Here is a 21,204-nt window from a genome sequence, read left to right as displayed (position 1 = left end):
AATAGCTTCAGCCAGAGTTTTCAGCCTTAGTTTGTGTGGAACGATTTCTGAGAGAACATTTTCTTTCCCCACCCAGGGAATGGTGACCTTTGACGAGGTGGCTGTGCATTTCACTCGGGAGGAGTGGCCTCTGCTCGATCCAGACCAAAGGGTTCTGTATGCGGAAGTTATGTTAGAGAATTATGAGAATGTGGCCTCCTTAGGTAAGAAACTGCTCTGTTGATAGATTCATAAAGGTATGAATTGCTGTGTTTTTGCTGTGAGGAGTTTCCATGGAAATGGGTATCCTGGACCTCATAAGAACAGCCCTGCTGGATCAGGCCCAAGGCCCATCTAGTCCATCATCCTGTTTCTCACAGTGGCCCACCAGATGCCGCTGGAAACCACGGGCAGGAGTTGAGGGCGTGCCCTCTCTCCTGCCATTACTCCCCTGCAACTGGTTCTCAGAGCCATCCTGCCTTTGAGATTGGAGGTGGCCCACAGTCCACCGACTAGTAGCCATTGATGGACCTCTCCTCCATGAAGTCATTCAAACACCTTGTAAAGCTATCCAGGTTGTTGGCTGTCACCATGTCCTGTGGCAGAGAGTTCCACAAGTGGATCACACTTTGTGTGAAAAAGTACTTCCGTTTGTTGGTCCTAGACCTCCTGGCAATCAATTTCATGGAGTGACCCCTGGTTCTAGTGTTGTGTGAGAGGGAAAAGAATTTCTCTCGCTCCACTATCTCCACACCATGCATGATTTTATAGACCTCTATCAGGTCTCCCCGCAGTAGTCTTTTTTCTAAACTAAAAAGCCCCAGGTGTTGTAGTCTTGCCTCATAAGAAAGGTGCTCTATGCCCCTGATCATCTTGGTTGCCCTCTTCTGCACCTTTTCCAGTTCAACAATGCCCTTTTAAAGATGTGGTGACCAGAATTGTACGCAGTACTCCAAGTGTGGTCGCACCATAGTTTTGTATAAGGGCATTATAATATTAACCGTTTTATTTTCAACCCCCATTCTAATGATCCCTTGCATGTAATTGGCCCATTTTACAGCTGCCGCACATTGAGTCGACACTTTCAACGAGCTGTCTACCATGACCACAAGATCCCTCTCCTGGTCAGTCACCGACAGCTCAGATCCCATCAGCACATACTTGAATTTGGGGTTTTTCGTCCCAGTGTGCATCACTTTACACTTGCTAACATTGAACCGCATTTGCCGTTTTGTCGCCCACTCCCCCAGTTTGGAGAGATCCTTTTGGAGCTGCTCACAATCCGTTTTGGATTTCAGTACCCGGAAGAGTTTGGTATCATCTGCAAATTTGGCCACCTCACTACTTACCCCTGCTTTTAGATCATTTATGAATAAATTAAAAAGCACCGGTCCCAGAACAGATTGATGGGGGACCCCACTTCTTACTTCCCTCCATTGTGAAAACTCTCCATTTATACCTACCCTCTGTTTCCTGTCTTTCAACCAGTTAGCAATCCACACATGTACTTGTCCCCTTATCCCAAGACCGCTAAGTTTCCTCAGGAGTCTTTGATGAGGAACTTTGTCAAAAGCTAGCTGGGTGACTCTGGGCCAGTCACTTCTCTCTCAGCCTAACCTACTTCCCAGGGTTGTTGTGAAAGAGAAAAGTATGTAGTACACCGCTCTGGGCTCCTTGGAGGAAGAGCGGGATATAAATGTAAAAAAAAATAAAAATAAATAAATAAATAAAGTCCAGGTATACTATGTCAACTGGATCACCTTGATCCACACACTCGTTGACACCCTCAAAGAAGTCCAAAAGGTTGGTGAGGCAAGCTTTACATTTGCGGAAGCCATGCTGGCTCACTCCCAGCAGGGCCTGTTCTTCTAGGTGCTTTACAGTTTTATTCTTCAGGATGCTTTCCATCAGTTTCCTTAGAACGGACGTTAGGCTAACCGGCCTGTAATTTCCCGGATCGCACCTGGGTCCCTTTTTGAAAATCAGTGTTACATTTGCTACTCTCCAGTCCTCTGGTACAGAGCCTGATTTCAGGGATAAGTTGAAAATTTTAGCAAGGAGGTTGGCAATTTCACGTTTGAGTTCTTTGAGGACTCTTGGATGGATGCCATCCGGCCCTGGTGATTTGTTAGCTTTCAGTTTTTCCAGACAGTTTAGTTCATCATCTCTTGTCACTTCTATCTGACTCAGCTCTCTAGCCTCCATCTCTAAAAAGCCTGGTTCAGGAACAGGTATATGCTCAGTATCCTCTGCCGTGAAGACAGATGCAAAGAACTCATTTAGCTTCACTGCAACCTCCATATCCTCCTTAATAATCCCTTTCACTCCCTCATTGTCTAATGGCCCAACCACCTCCCTGGGTTATCCCAGGGTTTCCCATTCAAATGAAAATCCCAGAATCCTTCTCCACCAGAAGTGGTCCCCTCTCTCTAAACTTCACATAGAGGAGAATACCTTTAGAAGAGGGAGTACTTGGTTGGGAGCTCCCTTCCTCGTGAATTCCTACAGCGCATTCAATAAAAATGTCAAACTCAGTAACTCTAAACTCACAAATGCCAGAACAAGCATGCAGGTGTTTCTGTTATATATACAGACTTCTAGGAATTAAATGAACTTTACTCCTTTGGCCTCAGAAATTCCAGACCGATGATGTTGTGTCGACTCGGCCTTACAATTTCAGTTACATACCTATATGTGAAAGTTGGGATTTTGGGAGGCAGGGGCTTGAAATGTCCCAATAGCTTGAGTCAGAAGAAACTAATCTGTTTGTTTCCTCCAAAGAATTCTCCAAACCTGACCTCATCTCCTGGCTGGAAGAAGAGGAGGATCCATTTGTCCTGGACTCCAAGGAAGTGGGCCAATTAGCAGGTAGCTGTCTTCCTGTTGTGTAGATGCTGACTTTTCCTTTTGGAATTGAGGGGTTTTCTTGGTGGGAAGGGATTTTCAGGTTGTGTTTGATCTCTTCAAAGGCAAATTGACCTACCTGACTGTGAATTCTCCAGTGGATATTTGGGATGGGGCTGTAGCTCTGTGGGAGAGCACCTGCTTTGTTCTCTGGTTTGATCCCTGGCATCTCCAGGTAGGGCTGGGAAAGACTTATTTCTGAAACCCTACAGAATTGCTGCCAGTCAGAGTGGACAGTAGAAGGCAGCTGTCTTTATACTATGACATTTCTTATGTGGTGACCATTCGTGTTTACTTTGACACCTGGCGGCTTTCCCTTCTTCTGGTAGTTTTTACACCAGACTGTAATTGGGATGCGAAGGGGGAAATCGTCTCATCTGCTAGACTAAGCCTCAGTACCTCCCTCATTGGGAATTAAGTACTTCCTCCTCTCCCCCTCCCACCCCTCACCTCCTTTGCCAGAATAATGTGCAATTAGAGAATCCAGCCCTTCACAACTCAGATCCTGGTTTCCCCAAATCCCTCTTTTAGCAGCAACTCAGAGAAGTGCATATTTTCCCCGCTTGTGAATTTCCCCACTCGTCCTGCCTCGCCCCAAAGCCCCACATCTAGCAGGGCTCTGTGCAGGAATCCTTCAACACCAGGACTGCATCTAGAGTAGGGATTCTCAGCCATGGGTCTCCAGATGTTATTGGACTTCAACTCCCATAATCCCCAGCCCCAATGGCTTTTGCTTGGGGATTATGGGAGTTGAAGTCCAATAACATCTGGAGACCCATGGCTGAGAATCCCTACTCTAGATGCAGTCCTGGTGATTTTGCTTGGGGATTATGGGAGTTGAAGTCCAATAACATCTGGGGGCCCAAGGTTGAGAATCCCTGGAGGCCACACTCTTTCGCTTCCTTCCACAAAAGAAGTCCACAGCCTGCTCTGCTCCTCTTCTGTGTTGGAAGGAGGGAGAGTCAGCAAGGGATCTTTATTAATGACCAGGGGGAATGCAGATTTGTTGAGATGGGGAGATGAGTGAGAGATAGCAAAGAGAAATCCCAGCCTATCTTCTTTAATGACCTTTAAAATAGCCTGGCATTTCATGGTTCTTAAATGGTTTTTGATTAATTGGTTAATTGGTTGTTTTAATTGTCATCTGTCTGATGTAATTGCCTAGAGCCATTTGGGTTGAGTGGTACAGAAATATAATAATTTGGAATTGTTTGCCCTTCTCATACAAGGTTGTGTTTGCCAACACACAACACCCCCGCTGCTCTGCCTACCAAATGGGGCTGCAGAAAGGTGGCAACACTAATCTCTTGGCAGCATCATATAACTGCCAACACATCAGTATGTCAGGAGTGCATTGGGAAGTTTCGGTGAACTGGAAGTGCGTGCTCCCAGTGGGCCTGATGTCTGAATGCACCCGAGTCTGGTTCCCGCACTGGATTCCCAAGATATTCTGCCCACTTGCAACCTACATTTCAAGTTGGGCAGAAAATCTTTGGAGAATTTGAGTGAAATTCGGGATCCAGCCCAAGAACCAGACATGGGTGGGTTCAGACATCACGCCCATTGAGATGGGACTCTCAGTTACTAACATGTTCCCAGGTTACTGACTTCTTGACAGTCTTGTGAAGCACCCTCTATCTCTCTCTTTCTCTTTCCCTTGCCTGCCTGAGATATGCCCTGCTCATGATGAGCCTTCACCACCACATGGGCAATATAATATGAGATTAAACGAGATGGCTGATCAAACAGGTTCTGGGGAAATCCACAAATCATCACACGGTTTGTGAGGCTGAACTCTGATAACCAGTACATGCCATGTGTGAACAGTTTATTATAAAAGCATGGAACCGCTCCTGCTGAAGCCCTGCCTTCCCAAGCAGATATGTTAGCATGCCTAATAAAATATTGTTACATTAAAAGCTGCTGAGAGGTCTGAAAGAATCTGCACCCCCTGCTAACTGAGCAAAGAGCACTTTTTAAAACAGCAACTCACTTATATTTAGCAGGGGGAGAGCAGTTGTCCATATCCAACCCCAGCATAACATTTCCCCTCTGGTTTTTGCTGGTGTCTACGTTGAGTTTCTTTCAAAATCATCTTTAAATAACTTTTCCTATGTAAACCGCTTTGTGAACTTTGTTGTTGTTGTTCCATTTCTCAACTGCACTGCTCATTGGGAATCTCCTTTATTCCAGCAGGTGGTGGACAGGAAAATGAAGATTCCAGGGTGGCATCTGGAGTATCATCAGAAATCTCCATGCAGGAACTAGAGGAAGAGAGTTTGAGTGATCAAAACAGATGTAGTGGGGAAGAGGGGAGCCAAGCACAAGTCTGGAGGGAAGGATCTGTTTGTCAGAGCAACAATCTCCATGAGATCCCAATCCAACAGCAACATTGCAAAGGAAAGAGAGATAATACCTGCCCTTTAGATGGAAAAACAGCCAGTTCTAAATCAAATATAAATACACATAGCACCAGACCCCACAAAGGAAAGAAACCACATAAAGGTTCTGAATGTGGAAAGAAGTTTAGTAAGAGCACGCACCTTTCTGCGCAGCAAAACATCCATACTAGAAGGAAGGCTGGGAATCGAGATGAATCCAAGGGACAGCAGGGAAAGCAGACACACGGAAGAGTAGATTTGGTGCTTGTCAGGGTCGGGACTTCAATGCCATTCAAAATAGTCAAGGAAAAAAGCAAGGGGAAAGAAGGGGAAGACGCTCTCTTCGTACAAAGGCTTAGAGTAGTAAATCGAACCTTGGAACCCAGCACAGAATGCAACCAGGAGGAAAACCATATAAATGTAGTGAATGTGAAAAGAGCTTCAGTTAGAGCACTAAGGTCACTTCACATCAAAGAATCCACAAAAGGGAGAACTCCTATAAATGCTTTGACTCTAGAAAGTGCTTCAGAAAGTACAAAACCTAATTCATATAAAGGAATTTGCACAGAGGGGAGACTATACAGTTGCTTGGAGTGTGGAAAGAGCTTCCGTGACAAGGGATACCTCATTAGGCATCAGAAAACTCATACAAGAGAAAAAAGATACAAATGTTCAGAGTGTGGCAAGACTTTCCAGTCTAGCTCAAAGCTCACTGTACATCAGAAAATTCATACTGGAGAAAGACCCTATAAATGCTTAGAGTGTGGAAAATGTTTCCGTCGGAGCACACAACTTACCCTACATCAAAGTCTGCACACTGGGGAGAAACCATATACATGCCTTGAATGTGGAAAGAGCTTCCGTTTACGTTCAAGTCTTACATCACATAAAAAAACTCACACAGGGGAGAAACCACATGAGTGCCTAGAGTGTAGAAAGAGCTTCAACTGTATCAGAGACCTCACTAGACACCAACTAATTCACACAGGGGAGAAGCCATATAAATGCTTGGAGTGTGGAAGGAATTTCAGAACGATATCAAGCCTCAGTGCACACCAAAAGGCTCACAGAGGAGAAAAACCATATACTTGTTCTGAGTGTGGAAAAGCTTTCTCTTCTAGCACACACCTGTTTTACCATCAAAGAATTCACACAGGGGAGAAACCATATAAATGCCTGGAGTGTGGAAAGTGTTTCAGCATGAGCACAAGCCTCACAGTGCATCAAAGAACCCACTCAGGGGAGAAACCCTTTAAATGCTTTGAATGTGGAAAGTGCTTCAGTGTGAGCACCAGCCTTACTGTACATCAAAAAATCCACACAGGGGAGAAACCATATCAATGCTTGGAGTGTGGGAAGCACTTCAGGGAAAGTGGGAAACTTACTATACATCAAAGAACTCACACTGGAGAAAAACCTTATAAATGTTTGGAGTGTGGAAAAAGCTTTGCTCAGAGCTCAGGGCTTAACACACACAAAAAAATCCACACGGGAGAAAAGCCACATAAATGCCTGGAGTGTGGAATAAGTTTCATTTTCCACACAACTCTTATAGATCATCAGAGAATCCACAAAGAGGAAAAACCATATAAATGCTTGGAGTGTGGAAAGTGCTTCCGTCTCAGCACAAGCTTGAAGACCCATCAAAGAATTCATACGGGGGAGAAACCATATCAATGTTTGCAGTGCAGAAAGAGCTTCACTCAGAGCACACACCTTTCCATACACAGAAGAATTCATACAGGGGAGAAACCGTATACCTGTCTTGAGTGTGGAAAGAGCTTCCGTGTGAGTTCAAGCCTTACTTCCCATCAAAGAATTCACACAGGGGAGAAAATGCATAAGTGTTTGGAATGTGGGAAATGTTTTAGACATAGCACACATCTCAAGGAACATCTAAGAATTCACACAGGGGAGAAGCCATTTGAATGCTTGGAGTGTGGTGAAAGCTTCCGCCAAAGGGAAAGTTTGAAAGCTCATCAAGGGAGCCACACAGGGCAGAAGCCATATAACTGCTTGGAGTGTGGAAAGGGCTTCAATTGGAACACATCCCTTAGACTTCATCAAAGAATTCATTCAGGGAAGAAACCATAAGAAGCCACTTGGAGCGTGGAAAAAGTTTCCGTAATGATACAAATCTCATCGTGCATCAAAAGAACAAAACCAAACAAAAAACAATGGAAGAACTTTCAGTACTTTGATTTCAATCATGTTCATTATAAGGACAATTGGAATTGGCTTTTTTTTTTTTTTTAAAGTTATGGTCACACCAACTTGAAAGAAATATTTACACCGATGCAACTATTACAAATGAAACTTAAACATAAATGAATGTAAGAAAATGGGGTTTAAAATAAAGTAGAAATCATTACAAGCCTCCCGTTAGATGAAAGGAATAAAATTGCTCCAGCTGATGAAACTGAAGAAAGATACATGCTTCACCAAATCCAGTTGAGATGTTCCCTCTTGAGAAGTGACCCCTGTGAAGTGAAACGGGGTAACAGTTTGAAGTGGCACAGGCTGGCTCTCTTATGGAGCCAGGGGACAATCCAAAGGACTTGAATTTTTGTTATGGCTCCAAATATTTCAAATTCTTTCATTTCTCAGAAAAGTCACTTCATTGCCTTTGCAATGTTCTTAGAGAAACCTAAAGCTACTAAGCCTGCCGGTTAAGCTGTAGTCTTTGTCATCTGACCTTTCTCCTTTCCTTGCCGTGCCTTCTTTTTCAAGACTTCTTTCCTTGGATCAGGAGGTGTCGCAACATAACCACATCCAGATGTGAAGCTTGGAGCATCCTTGAACCCCTTCTCTCCAGTGCTTGAATTTTGGGAGGAAAAGCATGGGTGTCGTTAGAGTTGTGACCCTTACGTTAAGGAGGTGGGACCAGCCAATAGCAGTCCATGAGCACCGCTCTGGGAGTAGGTGAGAGTAGGAAACTATACCTTTAGAAAGCTGCTCCCCTTGCTGCTGTGGTCACCCAGCAGCATCTGGGCAGCACAACAGCTGACCCAGTAGCTCACGGGGAAACTGCCCCACTCCCACTGCTTAGCTGGCTTCTGTGCATGTGTGGCAGCCATTTGAGTGGTCATGGCACTGGGCTAACTTGTGCAGAGGCCAACTGAGAACCAACGACCCTACAGGCTGTCCGGCCAGTTGCAGTTCTTCCCAGAGGCTGCTGGGTGCCTACAGTGGCAAGATGAGTGCCTTTTGGGACCAGCATTAGACACAATTTCCAGGCCTTAATTCTGGGCTAGAGCTTGAATGAAACACAGAACTAGAGGCCATGATGCCCAAAGGTTATTTTACCAATAGCTTTGTAACATGCTAAGCATAACTAACAGTAAACTCCTGCTATCTGGGTAAAGGAACACCTTTAAAATATTTAGCAAAGGGAGATCACCTGTCCCTGTTCAGGCTCAGCACAGAGTCCCTCAATGGCTGTTTCTCTTGTCTTCCCTGTGTTTCTTTTTAGGCTGTGAGCCCTTTGGGGACAGAGAACCATCTTTAGGCCATCTTGTAACACCTAGTTTGGTGCTCGCCTCTGCGAACTGAGCAAAGAAACACCTTTTTGAAGTGGCGGCTCCCTTATATTTTGCAAAGGGAGAACAACTCTCCTGATTCAGTCCCGCATAATCTTCCACCCAGTTGCCGGTTGCTTGTGCTGCTTTCAAGATTTTCTTTTTAGGCTCTCTTTAGAGTCAGATTGTTTTTAGATTGTTTGTTTCTTTTTAGAACAGGGACAGGGAACCATTTTTGGAACAGGGAACCATTGCCTCTACTATATGAACTACTTTGAGAACTTTTTTCTTGAAGTGTCTTTGTAGTGATAGTCAAGTTTGAGGGAGGACTAGGCCTCAGAGTAACTGCTTGGAGGGTGGGCTTCTCCAAACAAGGAAGAAAGCCCAGGAGAATAAAATCCTTGTGGTTCAAGCAGGCCTGCTCAACTTTGGCCCCCCAGCTGTTTTTGGACTCCATCTCCCATAATCCCCAGCCACATTGGCCAATAGCCATGGATTATGGGAGTTGTGGGCCAACATCTGCAGGAGGGCTGAAGTTGAGCAGCCCTGAAAGAATGAGGGGCAGGGTTTACTGGACAAATGCCTATAGAAGAGTAGGAGAGGAGTGTCCTTGGAGGCCTCTGAGTGAAGTCTGATCAGCAGCTACTGTAGGGAAAGGGGAGGCTAACAAACCTGAACAAAAATAAATCCCCTGATGTGTCTAGCTAAATTCGAACTTCCTTACTTGGAAGTAAGTAGGAAGGATAGGGACCACCAGTTTAGCTAGACGCGTCAGTGGATTTATTTTTGTTGGCTTGGATCTGACTACATGGTTCTTATAGTTTCTGGGGATGGGTTTTACCTGAATGGAAGTAGGGATTGTGATGCCTCTATAGTTTTTCTTATCATCCAGTTATTAATAAACCTTTCTTGTTTACAGAGTGTCATTCCTTATTGGGTCCTGCCCTCGCCACACACTCCTGACGGTCTAAGGCCGCTCAAGCCTTTCTTGTCGGGAGGGGTTTTCCACTTTCCTCTACCAGAACATTCCTTTGGGAAGGGTGAATCTGCTCATTAAAAAAAAAGTGGATTTTGGAAGCCTACCCAGGATTTCTCACAGCCAGAGGAGGAATTTTGTATTCTCCCCCTTTTTATCATTACAATGTTGTATACCTTTTTCTAATAACAAAGCCCAAAGCTATAAAGACAGAACGTCTTTCTATATCAGGGGTGGGTGACCTGTAGCTCCCCAGCTGCTAATGGCCTACACCATTTATTACTGATGGGAATTGCTGTCCACTAATAGGAGAAGATCCATTGCTCCAATGGAGATGGGGCCTGGGGACTGGGACCCAAGCATCTCCCCTCCACCCCAGCCATGGTCTCCCTCCAAGCACAAACAGCTCAGAGAACCTTTGCCCCCAATGTTTATAGCCAAAGGGCCCTTTGGGTGGCTAAGTGTTTTGCATGTGGCTTTCTACCCTCGCTACTACAGGGACAGGGTGTGGGTTGCCCCACACTGGTGCTGTCTCTCTTCACAGCAAGTGGCTTCTGCAGTCCAGGAATGGAAGGATTTTCCTACAGAGAAGGGAACAGGAAAATGAGAATAATGAACACTTTACACTCACAAAATGCCAACAAAGGTGAGGAACACAGGAAGGGGTGGTGACACAGGAAGCCATATTCTACCATGTCAGGCTCACCTTGGTCCATCTATTTCAGTGTTGTCTGCAGTGCAGAAGTTCTGGAGAGCTTCTCTGCACTGACTGGCAGAAGTTCTCCAGCAGGATTTCCAGTCTCCTGCCTTTGGGCTTCTCCAAGGCATCTGGTGGGCCACTGTGGGGAACAGAAACAGACCAGATGGGCCTTGAGCCTGATCCAGCAGGGCTGTTCTTATGTTCACGCCCTACTTGGAGATGCTGCCAGGGATTGAACTTTTGGATCTACTGCATGCCAAGCGGGTGCTCTGCCTCTCAGCTACAGCCCCTCCCCATATTATGGAGCCGTACTACAGCAAGTCAGACCCGTGGCCTGTTGTGCTCTGGATTGTGTGCTCTAACTGGCAGAACCACTCCAGGGTTTCAGGCTGCTTTTCCCAGCCCTACTCGAGGATATAAGGGTTGAAATTGGGACCTTATGCGTACAAAACAGCAGCTCTACTACCAAGCTAGAGATCAATATGATGCTGCCTTATACCGAGCCAGTCCTTTGGTCCATCTGTCCCACTATTGTCTACACTGCAGTGACTGATAGCAGCTCTGTAAAGATCAGGCTGTTTTCCCCAGCTGTACCTGGAGATGCCTGATAGGCTTGTGGCAGCAAGCATGGATTGATCCCTTTGCTAAGCAGGGTCTGCTCTGGTTTGCATATGAACGGGAGACTACATGCAAGTACTGTAAGATATCCCCCTTAGGGGATGGGGCCAGTCTGGGAAGAGTATCTATGCACTTGCATGCAGAAGGTCCCAGATTCATTCCCTGGCAGCATCTCCAAGATAGGGCTGAGAGAGACTCCTGCCTGCAACCTTGGAGAAACTTCTGCCAGTCTGTGTAGACAGTACTAGATGGACCAATGGTATAAGGCAGCATCCTATGTTCATTCCATGATCACTGGTGCCATATAACTGGTGGGATAACAGAAACTCAAATCTTGGATTTTTGCTATAGACAAGCCACAGGACAGAAAGGAAAGGTAATGACAAACAGTTTATTTCAATTAAGCCTCTTAGTAAATTATATCAAACTGGCAAAGATTATCATCATTAAATGTTTGAACTTGTAGTACAGCAGCAGTAGTAAATTATATCCTGTTCTTCCTACAAGGAGCCCAGAGCAGTAAAAATGATTAATTTTATCCTCACAACAACCCTGTGAGGTAGGTTAGGCTGAGAGATAAGTGTCTGCCCAGAGTCTCCAGCAAACTTCTGGGTCAGGATGAACAGGGATTCAAAAGGTCTTCCTCATCCTAGATCAGGGGTAGGCAACCTTGGCTGTCCACGCTGTTGTTGAATTACAACCCCCATCATCCCCAGTGTCAACTTTGTGGCTGGGGATGATGGGAGTTGTAGTTCAACAACAGCTGTAGAGTCGAGGTTGCCTATCCCTGAACTAGCCCAACACTCTAACCCCTTCCACACACTGGTAATAATACAGTAATTATTTGGATAGAAAACAGACAATACAAATGAATAAACACATTTTTACAAATGTAGGGGAGCTGTGGGACCATATAATGGAACATTTTAGGGTAGATAAGTATAAGAGTACATTAAATGCATAGAGATAGTATAGTGCAAGATAGACAGTTTAGCATTGGAATTTTAGAATAGACACTACAGTTGGGGACAGTGTAAAGACAAAACTGAGCAGGCCAGAACTACTGCTTAAAAATCAAGCAGCAGAGTGCACGAGAGACACTTGAGAACAATATTTTAGAACTGAAATATTTCCATTATACTTTTATTAACCAACTCCAGCCAAAAATGAAACGGAGCAGTCATTTTGTAAACTTTTTATTTGCCAAAAACAAAGGGATACATTAGAGACATGAAAATGGTATTTTAGAACTGAAATATTTCCAGTTTTGTACTTTTAGTAGTCCCTCCATGGCCAAGAATGGAACTGAACAACCTAGAATGGCCATTTAATCCATCCATCCATCCATATATATATTTAATCCCCATAGACGTGCCTCTGTGGGGATGCGTCCCAGCAACCCAGTTGATTGGCTGGGCATCAGAGACTCTCCGGATTGGCAGGCACCACTCGGAGCAAATGTAACACCGATTTTCAAAAAGGGACCCAGGGGCGATCCAGGAAATTACAGGCCGGTTAGCCTAACGTCTGTCTGTTCCAGGCAAATTGATGGAAAGCATCCTCAAGGATAAAATTGTAAAGCACCTAGAAGAACAGGCCCTGCTGGGAGTGAGCCAGCATGGCTTCTGCAAAGGTAAATCTTGCCTCACCAACTTTTTGGACTTCTTTGAGGGTGTCAACGAGTGTGTGGATCAAGGTGATCCAGTTGACATAGTCTACCTGGACTTCCAAAAAGCTTTTGACAAAGTTTCTCATCAAAGACTCCTTAGCAGTCATGGGATAAGGGGACAAGTACATGTGTGGATTGCTAACTGGTTGAAAGACAGGAACAGGGGCGTATCTAGGGTAGGGCAGGCAGGGCACATATCCTGGGTGCCACTTGAAGGGGGCACCATTTTTTAAAATTTTTTAAAAAATTAAATGGCTACTGAAAGCAAAACGGCCTCTGCACATGCTCAAATGGCCCCTGTGAGGCCCTAGAGGCCAGAGGGGGAGGGGGAGCCTTTGCAGACGCCCTCCCCACAGCCTTTAGGAAGCCCCTCAAAGGGGCTACAGCTTAAAAAATAATAATTTAATATAAGTCACTGTGCACATATTCAGATTTGTACTACGTACAGAGAATCAGGGCTTGTGAATACTGAGCTGAAGCTTATGAGCTAGGATTGTATTCATTTGCTCTTACTTTGCATCTTGTGATAAGTGAGTTAAATGTGATGTCTTAATAATATTCAATTCAATTTATTGCGGCCGTAGGCCATACAGAAAACATACAAAATAAGGAAGATTAAAAACAAAACATACCAACAATAGTATAGTACATAGTAGTAAACAGTGGCTCCTAAAATTTGGATCTTAAGCAGGATCTTAATCTAATAGCAACATAGAAGAATTTAGCCACCACCTTAGTAATCTTATCATCTCGATCCTCGAGACAGAAATTCAGATAAAAGGGGTCAGCTCTTCCTGGGAGATGCTCTAATAGGGGGAATATGAGCTCTTTCCTGGTGTCAGAGTACAGGGAACAATAAAGCAGCACGTGCAGAACTGTTTCAGGGAGGCCTGCACCACAGGGGCATAGGCCATAATCTGACGATCCCTTATTAAATCTTTTTTCCAGAAGGGCTGAAGGCAAAACATTCATGCGAGCCCTAGTGAAAGCTATCCTAAACTTTGGGAAGTGTAGGAGAGCTAAATATTTAGCACCGCTATTCCCCAAAGGGGGCATGATACCAAAAAATAAGGGGGAACAGATCCTATTTCCCCTAGAAACTAAATTCTGGTGCTCAGTGTCATGAAGGCGTTGTATGAGTGTAACCTTCGCCTTCTCATTTCCAATGAGTAGGATTTCAGAGGGAAATAAACCCATTTGCATTATTTTGTTGTTAACACATGACAGCCAAGGACTGGGAAAGGAGTCTCTCCATAGATACAGAAAATAGGAGGGTTCCTGAATATCCAAGCAGAGTTTGATCCATCTGGTAAAAGTAAGTTCCCATGCTTTAGAGAGAATAGTAAAAAGTCCAGATTCCAAACATAATGCAGAGTAGGAAACACACCTGGGTACCCCAAAGATAGCCCTAAGAAATAGTGACTGAACCGTTTCCATCTCTGGTGTTACTCCCTGGATCCAAAGTGGGACACCATAGAGTAATTGGGCTACAATCTTTGCTCGGAAAACTTGGAGGGCCATAGGCACATACTGGCCTCCTTTAGAAAAGTAAAATAGCAAAAAAGCGTTAAGGGTTTTACAGGCAATAGAGATAGAATACAATCTTTGGGATTTCCAGTTTAGATTATGTTGGAAATGTATACCAAGATATTTAAATTTGTAAACCTGCTCGATATTTTCCTTATTTATCGCCCACCTGTAAAGTTTCCTAGCTTTTGGTGAGTTTATCTTTAATGGTGAGTTTGTCTTTGAATCAGTGTGAAATCCTTAGTATTAAGACCCATTGGGAGTTTCTTGCTCTCTTTCTCTCATTTTAACTGTCTTTCTTAAATACTAGAATATATTCCAAGCAGTGACACAGTTTACTCTGCATACTTTATTTTCAGAGTATCTGGGAAAAGTCAAATTCTCCATTTGTTTTTAAAACTTATGTAATGATGCTACAATGCACAGTAGAGAACTAGACCTCCACATAGTATTTGGGTATTCCATGAGCCCCAGCATACTGAAATTTGTTATTTTCTAGCATTTTTTGGTCTGGCTACATCCACTGCTAAATAGTTTTTGAAATATTAAAAGATTAACAAGCTTGACTTGTATTTTTCAGATGATATTATGGTAAAGTTATCTGAAAGATGGGTGTCAGATGTTTGGACAGGGGGCGCAATTTCAGTGCATGGGTGAAAACCCCCAACTTCAAGTATATACTGATGGGATCCGAGCTGTCAGTGATTGACCAGGAGAGGGATCTTGGGGTTGTGGTGGACAGCTCGTTGAAAGTGTCAACTCAATGTGCAGCAGCTGTGAAAAAGGCCAATTCCATGCTAGGGATCATTAGAAAGGGGATTGAAAATAAAACGGCTAATATTATAATGCCCTTATACAAAACTATGGTGCGACTACACTTGGAGTACTGCGTACAGTTCTGGTCACCACATCTTAAAAAGGACATTGTTGAACTGGAGAAGGTACAGAAGAGGGCAACCAAGATGATCAGGGGCCTAGAGCAACTTTCTTATGAGGCAAGACTACAACACCTGGGGCTTTTATTTTAGAAAAAAGTTGACTGCGGGGAGACATGATAGAGGTCTATAAAATCATGCATGGTTTGGAGAAATTGGAGAGAGAGAAATTCTTTTCCCTCTCACACAACACTAGAACCAGGGGTCACTCCATGAAATTGATTGCCAGGAGGTCTAGGACCAACAAACGGAAGTACTTTTTCACACAACGTGTGATCCATTTGTGGAACTCTCTGCCACAGGATGTGGTGACAGCCAACAACCTGGATGGCTTTAAGAGGGGTTTGGATAACTTCATGGAGGAGAGGTCCATCAATGGCTACTAGTCGGAGGGCTGTGGGCCACCTCCAGTCTCAAAGGCAGGATGGCTCTGAGAACCAGTTGCAGGGGAGTAACAGCAGGAAAGAAGGCACGCCCTCAACTCCTGCCTGTAGCTTCCAGCGGCATCTGGTGGGCCACTGTGCGAAACAGGGTGCTAGACTAGATGGGCCTTGGGCCTGATGCAGCAGGGCTGTACTTATGTTCTTATCAGGTTGCCGCTTGGGGAAGCGCTTGTTGGTGGGCTGCTGGGGGAAGAGGGCGGAAGGCGGTAGTGCGCTTGGGTTAGGCACCAAGCGGGAAGCGGGTTCGGTAAGTGGGCGGCTGGTGGCAGGCCAATTGGGGGAGGTGCGGGGCCAAGGCAGCTGCAAAAGGACAAGGGCGGCAAGGAGCTAGAAAATGAACAGCAGCGGCAAACAATCAAAAAAGCTGGCCGCTGCAGGTGGGCTGCTCGGAGAAGTTTGGCGGAGAGTGAAGCAAGCGGAGTGGGCAAGCGGTAAGGAGCTTTGCAGTTGGGAGTGAGAGTCCCCTACAAAAAAAGGGGTGGGCTGTGAGGGCCCACAGACTCTCTGACAGACTCCCCTTCCCTTACCAAAAAGGGGGGAGGACTGCAAGGGCCAGCAGCAGACAGTTTGTCCACCAAAATAAAAATCACTCCCCCCTCCTAAACAAACAACAACAAACAGACGGTTAGGGCCAACAGCTGCCAGAATCCCCCCCCCTACAAAAAAAGGGGTGGACTGCGAGGGCCAACAGCAGCCACTCTGCGCACAACAACAACAAAAGGAGAGATGGAGACTTTCTGCCAGACTCCCCTTCCCTTACAAACCCTCCCCCCCGCCAAAAAAAAAATGCAATGGCCAACAGCAGCCAAGTTTGCACACCAAAATAAAAATGATAAAAACCTTGAGACTGTGAGGGCTAACAGCAGCCAGACTCCCCCCGCCCCACCCCCCAACAAAGCTGCTGAAAAGGCCAACAGCAGCCAGTCTGGCCAACCAAATAATACTAACTTTAAACATAACCTATGAACTGTGAGGGCCAAAAACTGCCAATCTTCCTGCCCCCCAAAACTCCTGGGACTATTAGGCCCAACAGCGGCCAGTCTGTCCACCAAAATATTTCTTAAAAAAAAAAAAAAAACCCGCCTTGGGACAGTGAGAACAAAGAGCTGCAAAGCTCCCTGTCAAAGAAAAAAACCCGGGAGGCTGGAGGTTGCACCCATAAGTCTTTGACAACCCTCCTCTTGCTGCATGTTGGGTTTCGGGAGGATTGCTCCCTATAAGTTGCTCCATTGAAAATAAAATAAAAAATGGAACCACTGCAGAGAGTGATTGGTAGTGCAAATTAATTTTGCCCTTTGTCTAGGGGCAACCTTGACAAAGGCCACGGAGAGACTCTACTCTGATAAACTATTTCAACTTTATATTTCCCCTGGACAACCAAATATAGGTCAGGCAAGTTCAACAGCAGTTGAAGGAGAGAGCAAAAAGAACATATTACATTGCCTATGATGCAGGAAAAAAAAAAAGGAGAAAGGAACGAGAAAATGAATCTGCAGAAGCAGCAGAAAGAAGAAAACCTGCACTCCAGATGTTGCTGAACTACAACTCCCATCACATGCACAAAAGTCGGCAAGACTTAAAAAGTACTTGGCTGAAAACTGAAAAAGTACTTGGCTGAATTCTGCCTGTTGTCATATCTAGAAATTTACAACAAATTATTCTGCATATTTTAAAAAATGCCAGCACAATGCAACATTAGTAAATCAAAAAGGTAAAGTGTGCCATCAAGTCATTTTCAACTCCTGGCACCCACAGAGCCCTGTGCTTTTCTTTAGTAGAATACAGGAGGAGTTTACCATTGCCTCCTCCCACACAGTACGAGATGATACCTTTCAGCATCTTCTTATAGGACTGCTGCCTGATATAGATTCAGCGGGGATTCAAACCGGCAACCTTCTGCTTGTTAAGCATTTCCCCACTGCGCCACTTAAGGTGACTTAGTAAGCCTATCCCATACTTTTTCTACCCTCACTTCTACTGCTAGTCTCACAGCTCTTGAAAACACAGTGTTGCCCACATCTTAAATGACTCCAGGAGCTGTCCCTTTCGTAATAGTTTACCTGCAGGAATTACAGTAAATTACACCTATCTCCATGCTATGAAAAGCTGGGAGATAGGTATAATTGCCTTGCTAATTTCTGCCTGTTAAAATTTTGTTTAAGGCACAAGCAGGGGTGGAGCCACCATTGGGTGAACAGGTTCAAAGAACCTGGGCCGCCACCAATCAGGGGCCATGAGCGCAGCCCCAGAAATGCCCCTTGCGACATCAGACGCGGGGACCGTTATTTCGGTCCCAAACGGAGCCGTGCAGCCCCATTTGGAGCTGAAATCGGCCTGCGCTGCATTGGCAGCATGGCCAGAGTGACTCTCTCTGTCTTAAAGGCAGGGAGAGCCGCTCCTGGTCTCACTGCCAATGCAGCGGGGCCAATCGATCTCCCTCCTAAATGGGCATGGCACCAATCCACTTCTGCCTGTGGATTGGGGTTGGATGTTATTTGACAATCGACTCCTTCTGGTACTTGCAGACTTCCCACCAGCACTTGCACCTCTCCTTGAAGTCATTAGATGCAGACACAGTCTGGGAAACATACCAACGGATATTTGAACCGGAAACCTCTGGATTGCTAGTCAAGTCATTTTCCCGCTATGTCATTAGGTGGCTATATTGCAGAAGCCAGTAGCTAAATTAAAGAATTAGAGAGTTTGTCTTTCAAAATAATAAAAGTTTACTAAGTATATGCTTCTAGATAGGGTTAGGAAACAAACATGCAAAAGCTCACAGATACAAGCGAGGATGGAATCAGCTTTTCCTAAACTACTATATACTGCCTTAGATGATGCCAGAAGTAGGCCTCATTGAAGAAGTTGCAGGTAGTTTCTTTAAACCATCTGCAGGGTTTGATGCTCCTCCAGCTTCAGGGTAACCTGGATGTCCCTCTGCAATCGGGGCAGATCTCAGTGCTGTCTCCATTGCAGAGACCCCTGTAGGCTAAAGAGTCCAGAAAGTCCTCCAAGAATGGAGATCATCCCTCAATATGCCTTTCTGATGATCTCTTTTCTTCTCCCTGGAAACTTCTGGGTATCATATTTAACTGAATCAAAGACAATTCTGAACTTAAGATGACCCCTTTAAAAAAATACAGTTCTTGTGTATTTACCTGAACGGAACGGAACTCTGAATTTAAGATGACCCTGATTTCTAACGATAAATAACGTGTGTGTGTGTGTGTGTGTGGGGATATAGTCTTGGATTCAGGTAAATACAGTAGTTCTAAATTGCAAATTTGGAGATGAATGGTCTTTTTGTAATAACTGGTTTATTTCCAAATATACAAGTTGAGCCCAATAATCTAGTGCCCTTTCCGCCTTTCTTCTTCCTCCCATTTCTTAACCAGTTGAGCAGTTTATGAGGGAGGAGGCAGAAAGTGGAAGAGCACCTTCCCAGGCAGCTGCTGGTACTACAGCAAAAAGCTACTGTTAGCAAAAAGAGGAGGGGAGAATCATATTCACTGTCAAAGCCACCAACTGGGGAAAAAGCTGCTCCAGTAGCAGGAAGGGAGGGAAGTCGGTGAGGCCGCAGTGGGCCTCTTGATGCCCCATTGGCAGCCCCATAATCCATCACTTGAGGTGATGACCTTACCTAGCCTCATGGAAGGATCGCCTTTGCTTAACTTCAGATATGACAACAGACTGGAACCTCAATCAAGAACCAGAACGCCTAAATAAATGTGTACTAAAGCTATAAATAACTGTAGGTTATATAAACAAATCAACACCTATAAGTATACACAAGTATACAAGTGGTATATAAATATTCATTATACACGTTGCCGTATGATATACGTCCATTTAGCGATATTTAAATTCAATAAATAAATAAATACATACATACATACATACCATTCATACGATCCATTTCACTTTCAGGGTCATTGAAGCAAATAATCTAGCTGTTTATATTTTTCACTCTGGAACTGTAGACCTATATGGGTCATTTTCATCTGAGCTATGTACATTTTACACATTTCTATGTAGTTTTCTGTGTAGTAGACAGACAATTGAACAAGTCAGACTATATAAATACCTTGGTGTGGTATTCCAATACAATGGGTTTTGGAGGGGCCATGTGTCCAACATTGTTCAAGAGGCACAGAAAAGTACCTTGGCATTACTTAGGTTTTTATTTGAGAAGGTGGGAGGGTATGTCCTAAATACCACAGGAATTCAGGTATTTAAGGGTAAGGTAATAGCTCAATTACTTTATGGGGTTCAGCTGTGTATTTTCAAGGACTATCATCTCCTGGAGGCAGTTCAGTTTGGTGAACAGAATTGGTGTTCCAAAGGAGTACACTGAATAATAATAATAATAATAATAATAATAATTCAATTTCTATACCACCCTTCCAAAAATGGCTCAGGGCGGTTTGCAAAGAGAAATAACAAATAAGATGGCTCCCTGTCCCCAAAGGGCTCACATTCTAAAAAGAAACATAAGACACACACCAGCAACAGTCACTGGAAGTACTGTGCTGGGGGTGGATAGGGCCAGTTACTCTCCCCCTGCTAAATAAAGAGAATCACCACGGTAAAAGGTGCCTCTTTGCCCAGTTAGAAGAACACAACTTTGTGACAGGAAGTTGGGCTGGTCCCTATTGAGGCTTATATTTGGTTTATAAATAATTGTAGGTTATAATAAACAAACCAATGCGTACAAGTATGATATACATCCATCCATCCATCCATATGATCCATTTTGCTTTCAGGGTCATTGAGGCAAATAATCTAGCTGTTTATATTTTTCACTGGAATTGCAGACCCATATGGGTCATTTTGCTGGACTAGGACCAGGGAGACTCGAGTTCAAATCCCCATTCAGCCATGAGACTTGCTAGGTGACTCTGGGCCAGTCACTTCTCTCTCAACCTAACCTACTTCACAGGGTGTTGTGAGGAGAAACTTAAGTATGTAGTACACCGCTCTGGGCTCCTTGGAGGAAGAGCGGGATATCAACTGTAAAAATAAATAAATAAAAATAAATAAATATGTACATGTTTTATACATGTTTATGTAGTTGGAAGTGAGTTGTTATCTGCAAATCTCATCATGATAATATAAAGGTGGGGGTCATTTTAATGAATATATCATATAACCTTGAGGTTTGAATAGCTTTAGTACAAATTTATTTAGATATTTTGGACTGTCGCTCTTGATTAAGGTTCCAGTTTGGTGTTTTACCATTTTGTTTTGTAGGCCTTCTTTTATAGCTGGTAACTGCATATAATTCATTCATTCATTCATTCATTCATTGTTACATTTATATGGGGGGAAAGGATGAACTGTTGGCATGATCACTCTCGAAAGAACACTTCAAATAATTCAATATAAAAATCCCCATCAATGAACTGAGGCAGTACATTTTATAAGTAAAAGTTTCTTTTGTTAAAAGCATCCCATAGAAGCTCATGCCAAAATAAATATGTAAGTGCCAAAAGATTCCTAGCAGTTTTTGGTATAATTGATAAACGTGATCCCCCCCACCCACCCCAGTTTTCAT

The 21,204-nt window shown here is 44.2% G+C and overlaps 1 protein-coding gene across 1 annotated transcript in view; it reads left to right on the top strand.

The window, feature by feature from the left end:
• The window catches only part of LOC128343916 (zinc finger protein 616-like), a 49,834-nt gene extending 40,134 nt beyond the window's left edge, over positions 1–9,700 (top strand). Inside the window, exons 8-10 of the mRNA XM_053293347.1 lie at positions 77–203; positions 2,761–2,847; positions 5,077–9,700. Coding sequence (XP_053149322.1) covers positions 77–203; positions 2,761–2,847; positions 5,077–7,358 — 2,496 coding nt within the window. The 3' untranslated portion in view covers positions 7,359–9,700. The remainder of the gene's footprint in view (positions 1–76; positions 204–2,760; positions 2,848–5,076) is intronic.
• Positions 9,701–21,204: the final 11,504 nt, after the last annotated feature.

This window comes from Hemicordylus capensis, chromosome 2 (assembly GCF_027244095.1).
Source record: "Hemicordylus capensis ecotype Gifberg chromosome 2, rHemCap1.1.pri, whole genome shotgun sequence".
In the NCBI taxonomy this organism is placed as follows: Eukaryota; Metazoa; Chordata; class Lepidosauria; order Squamata; family Cordylidae; genus Hemicordylus; species Hemicordylus capensis.
The sequence above is the reverse complement of the archived record's forward strand: the minus strand, read 5'-3'. Positions and strand labels throughout refer to the sequence as shown.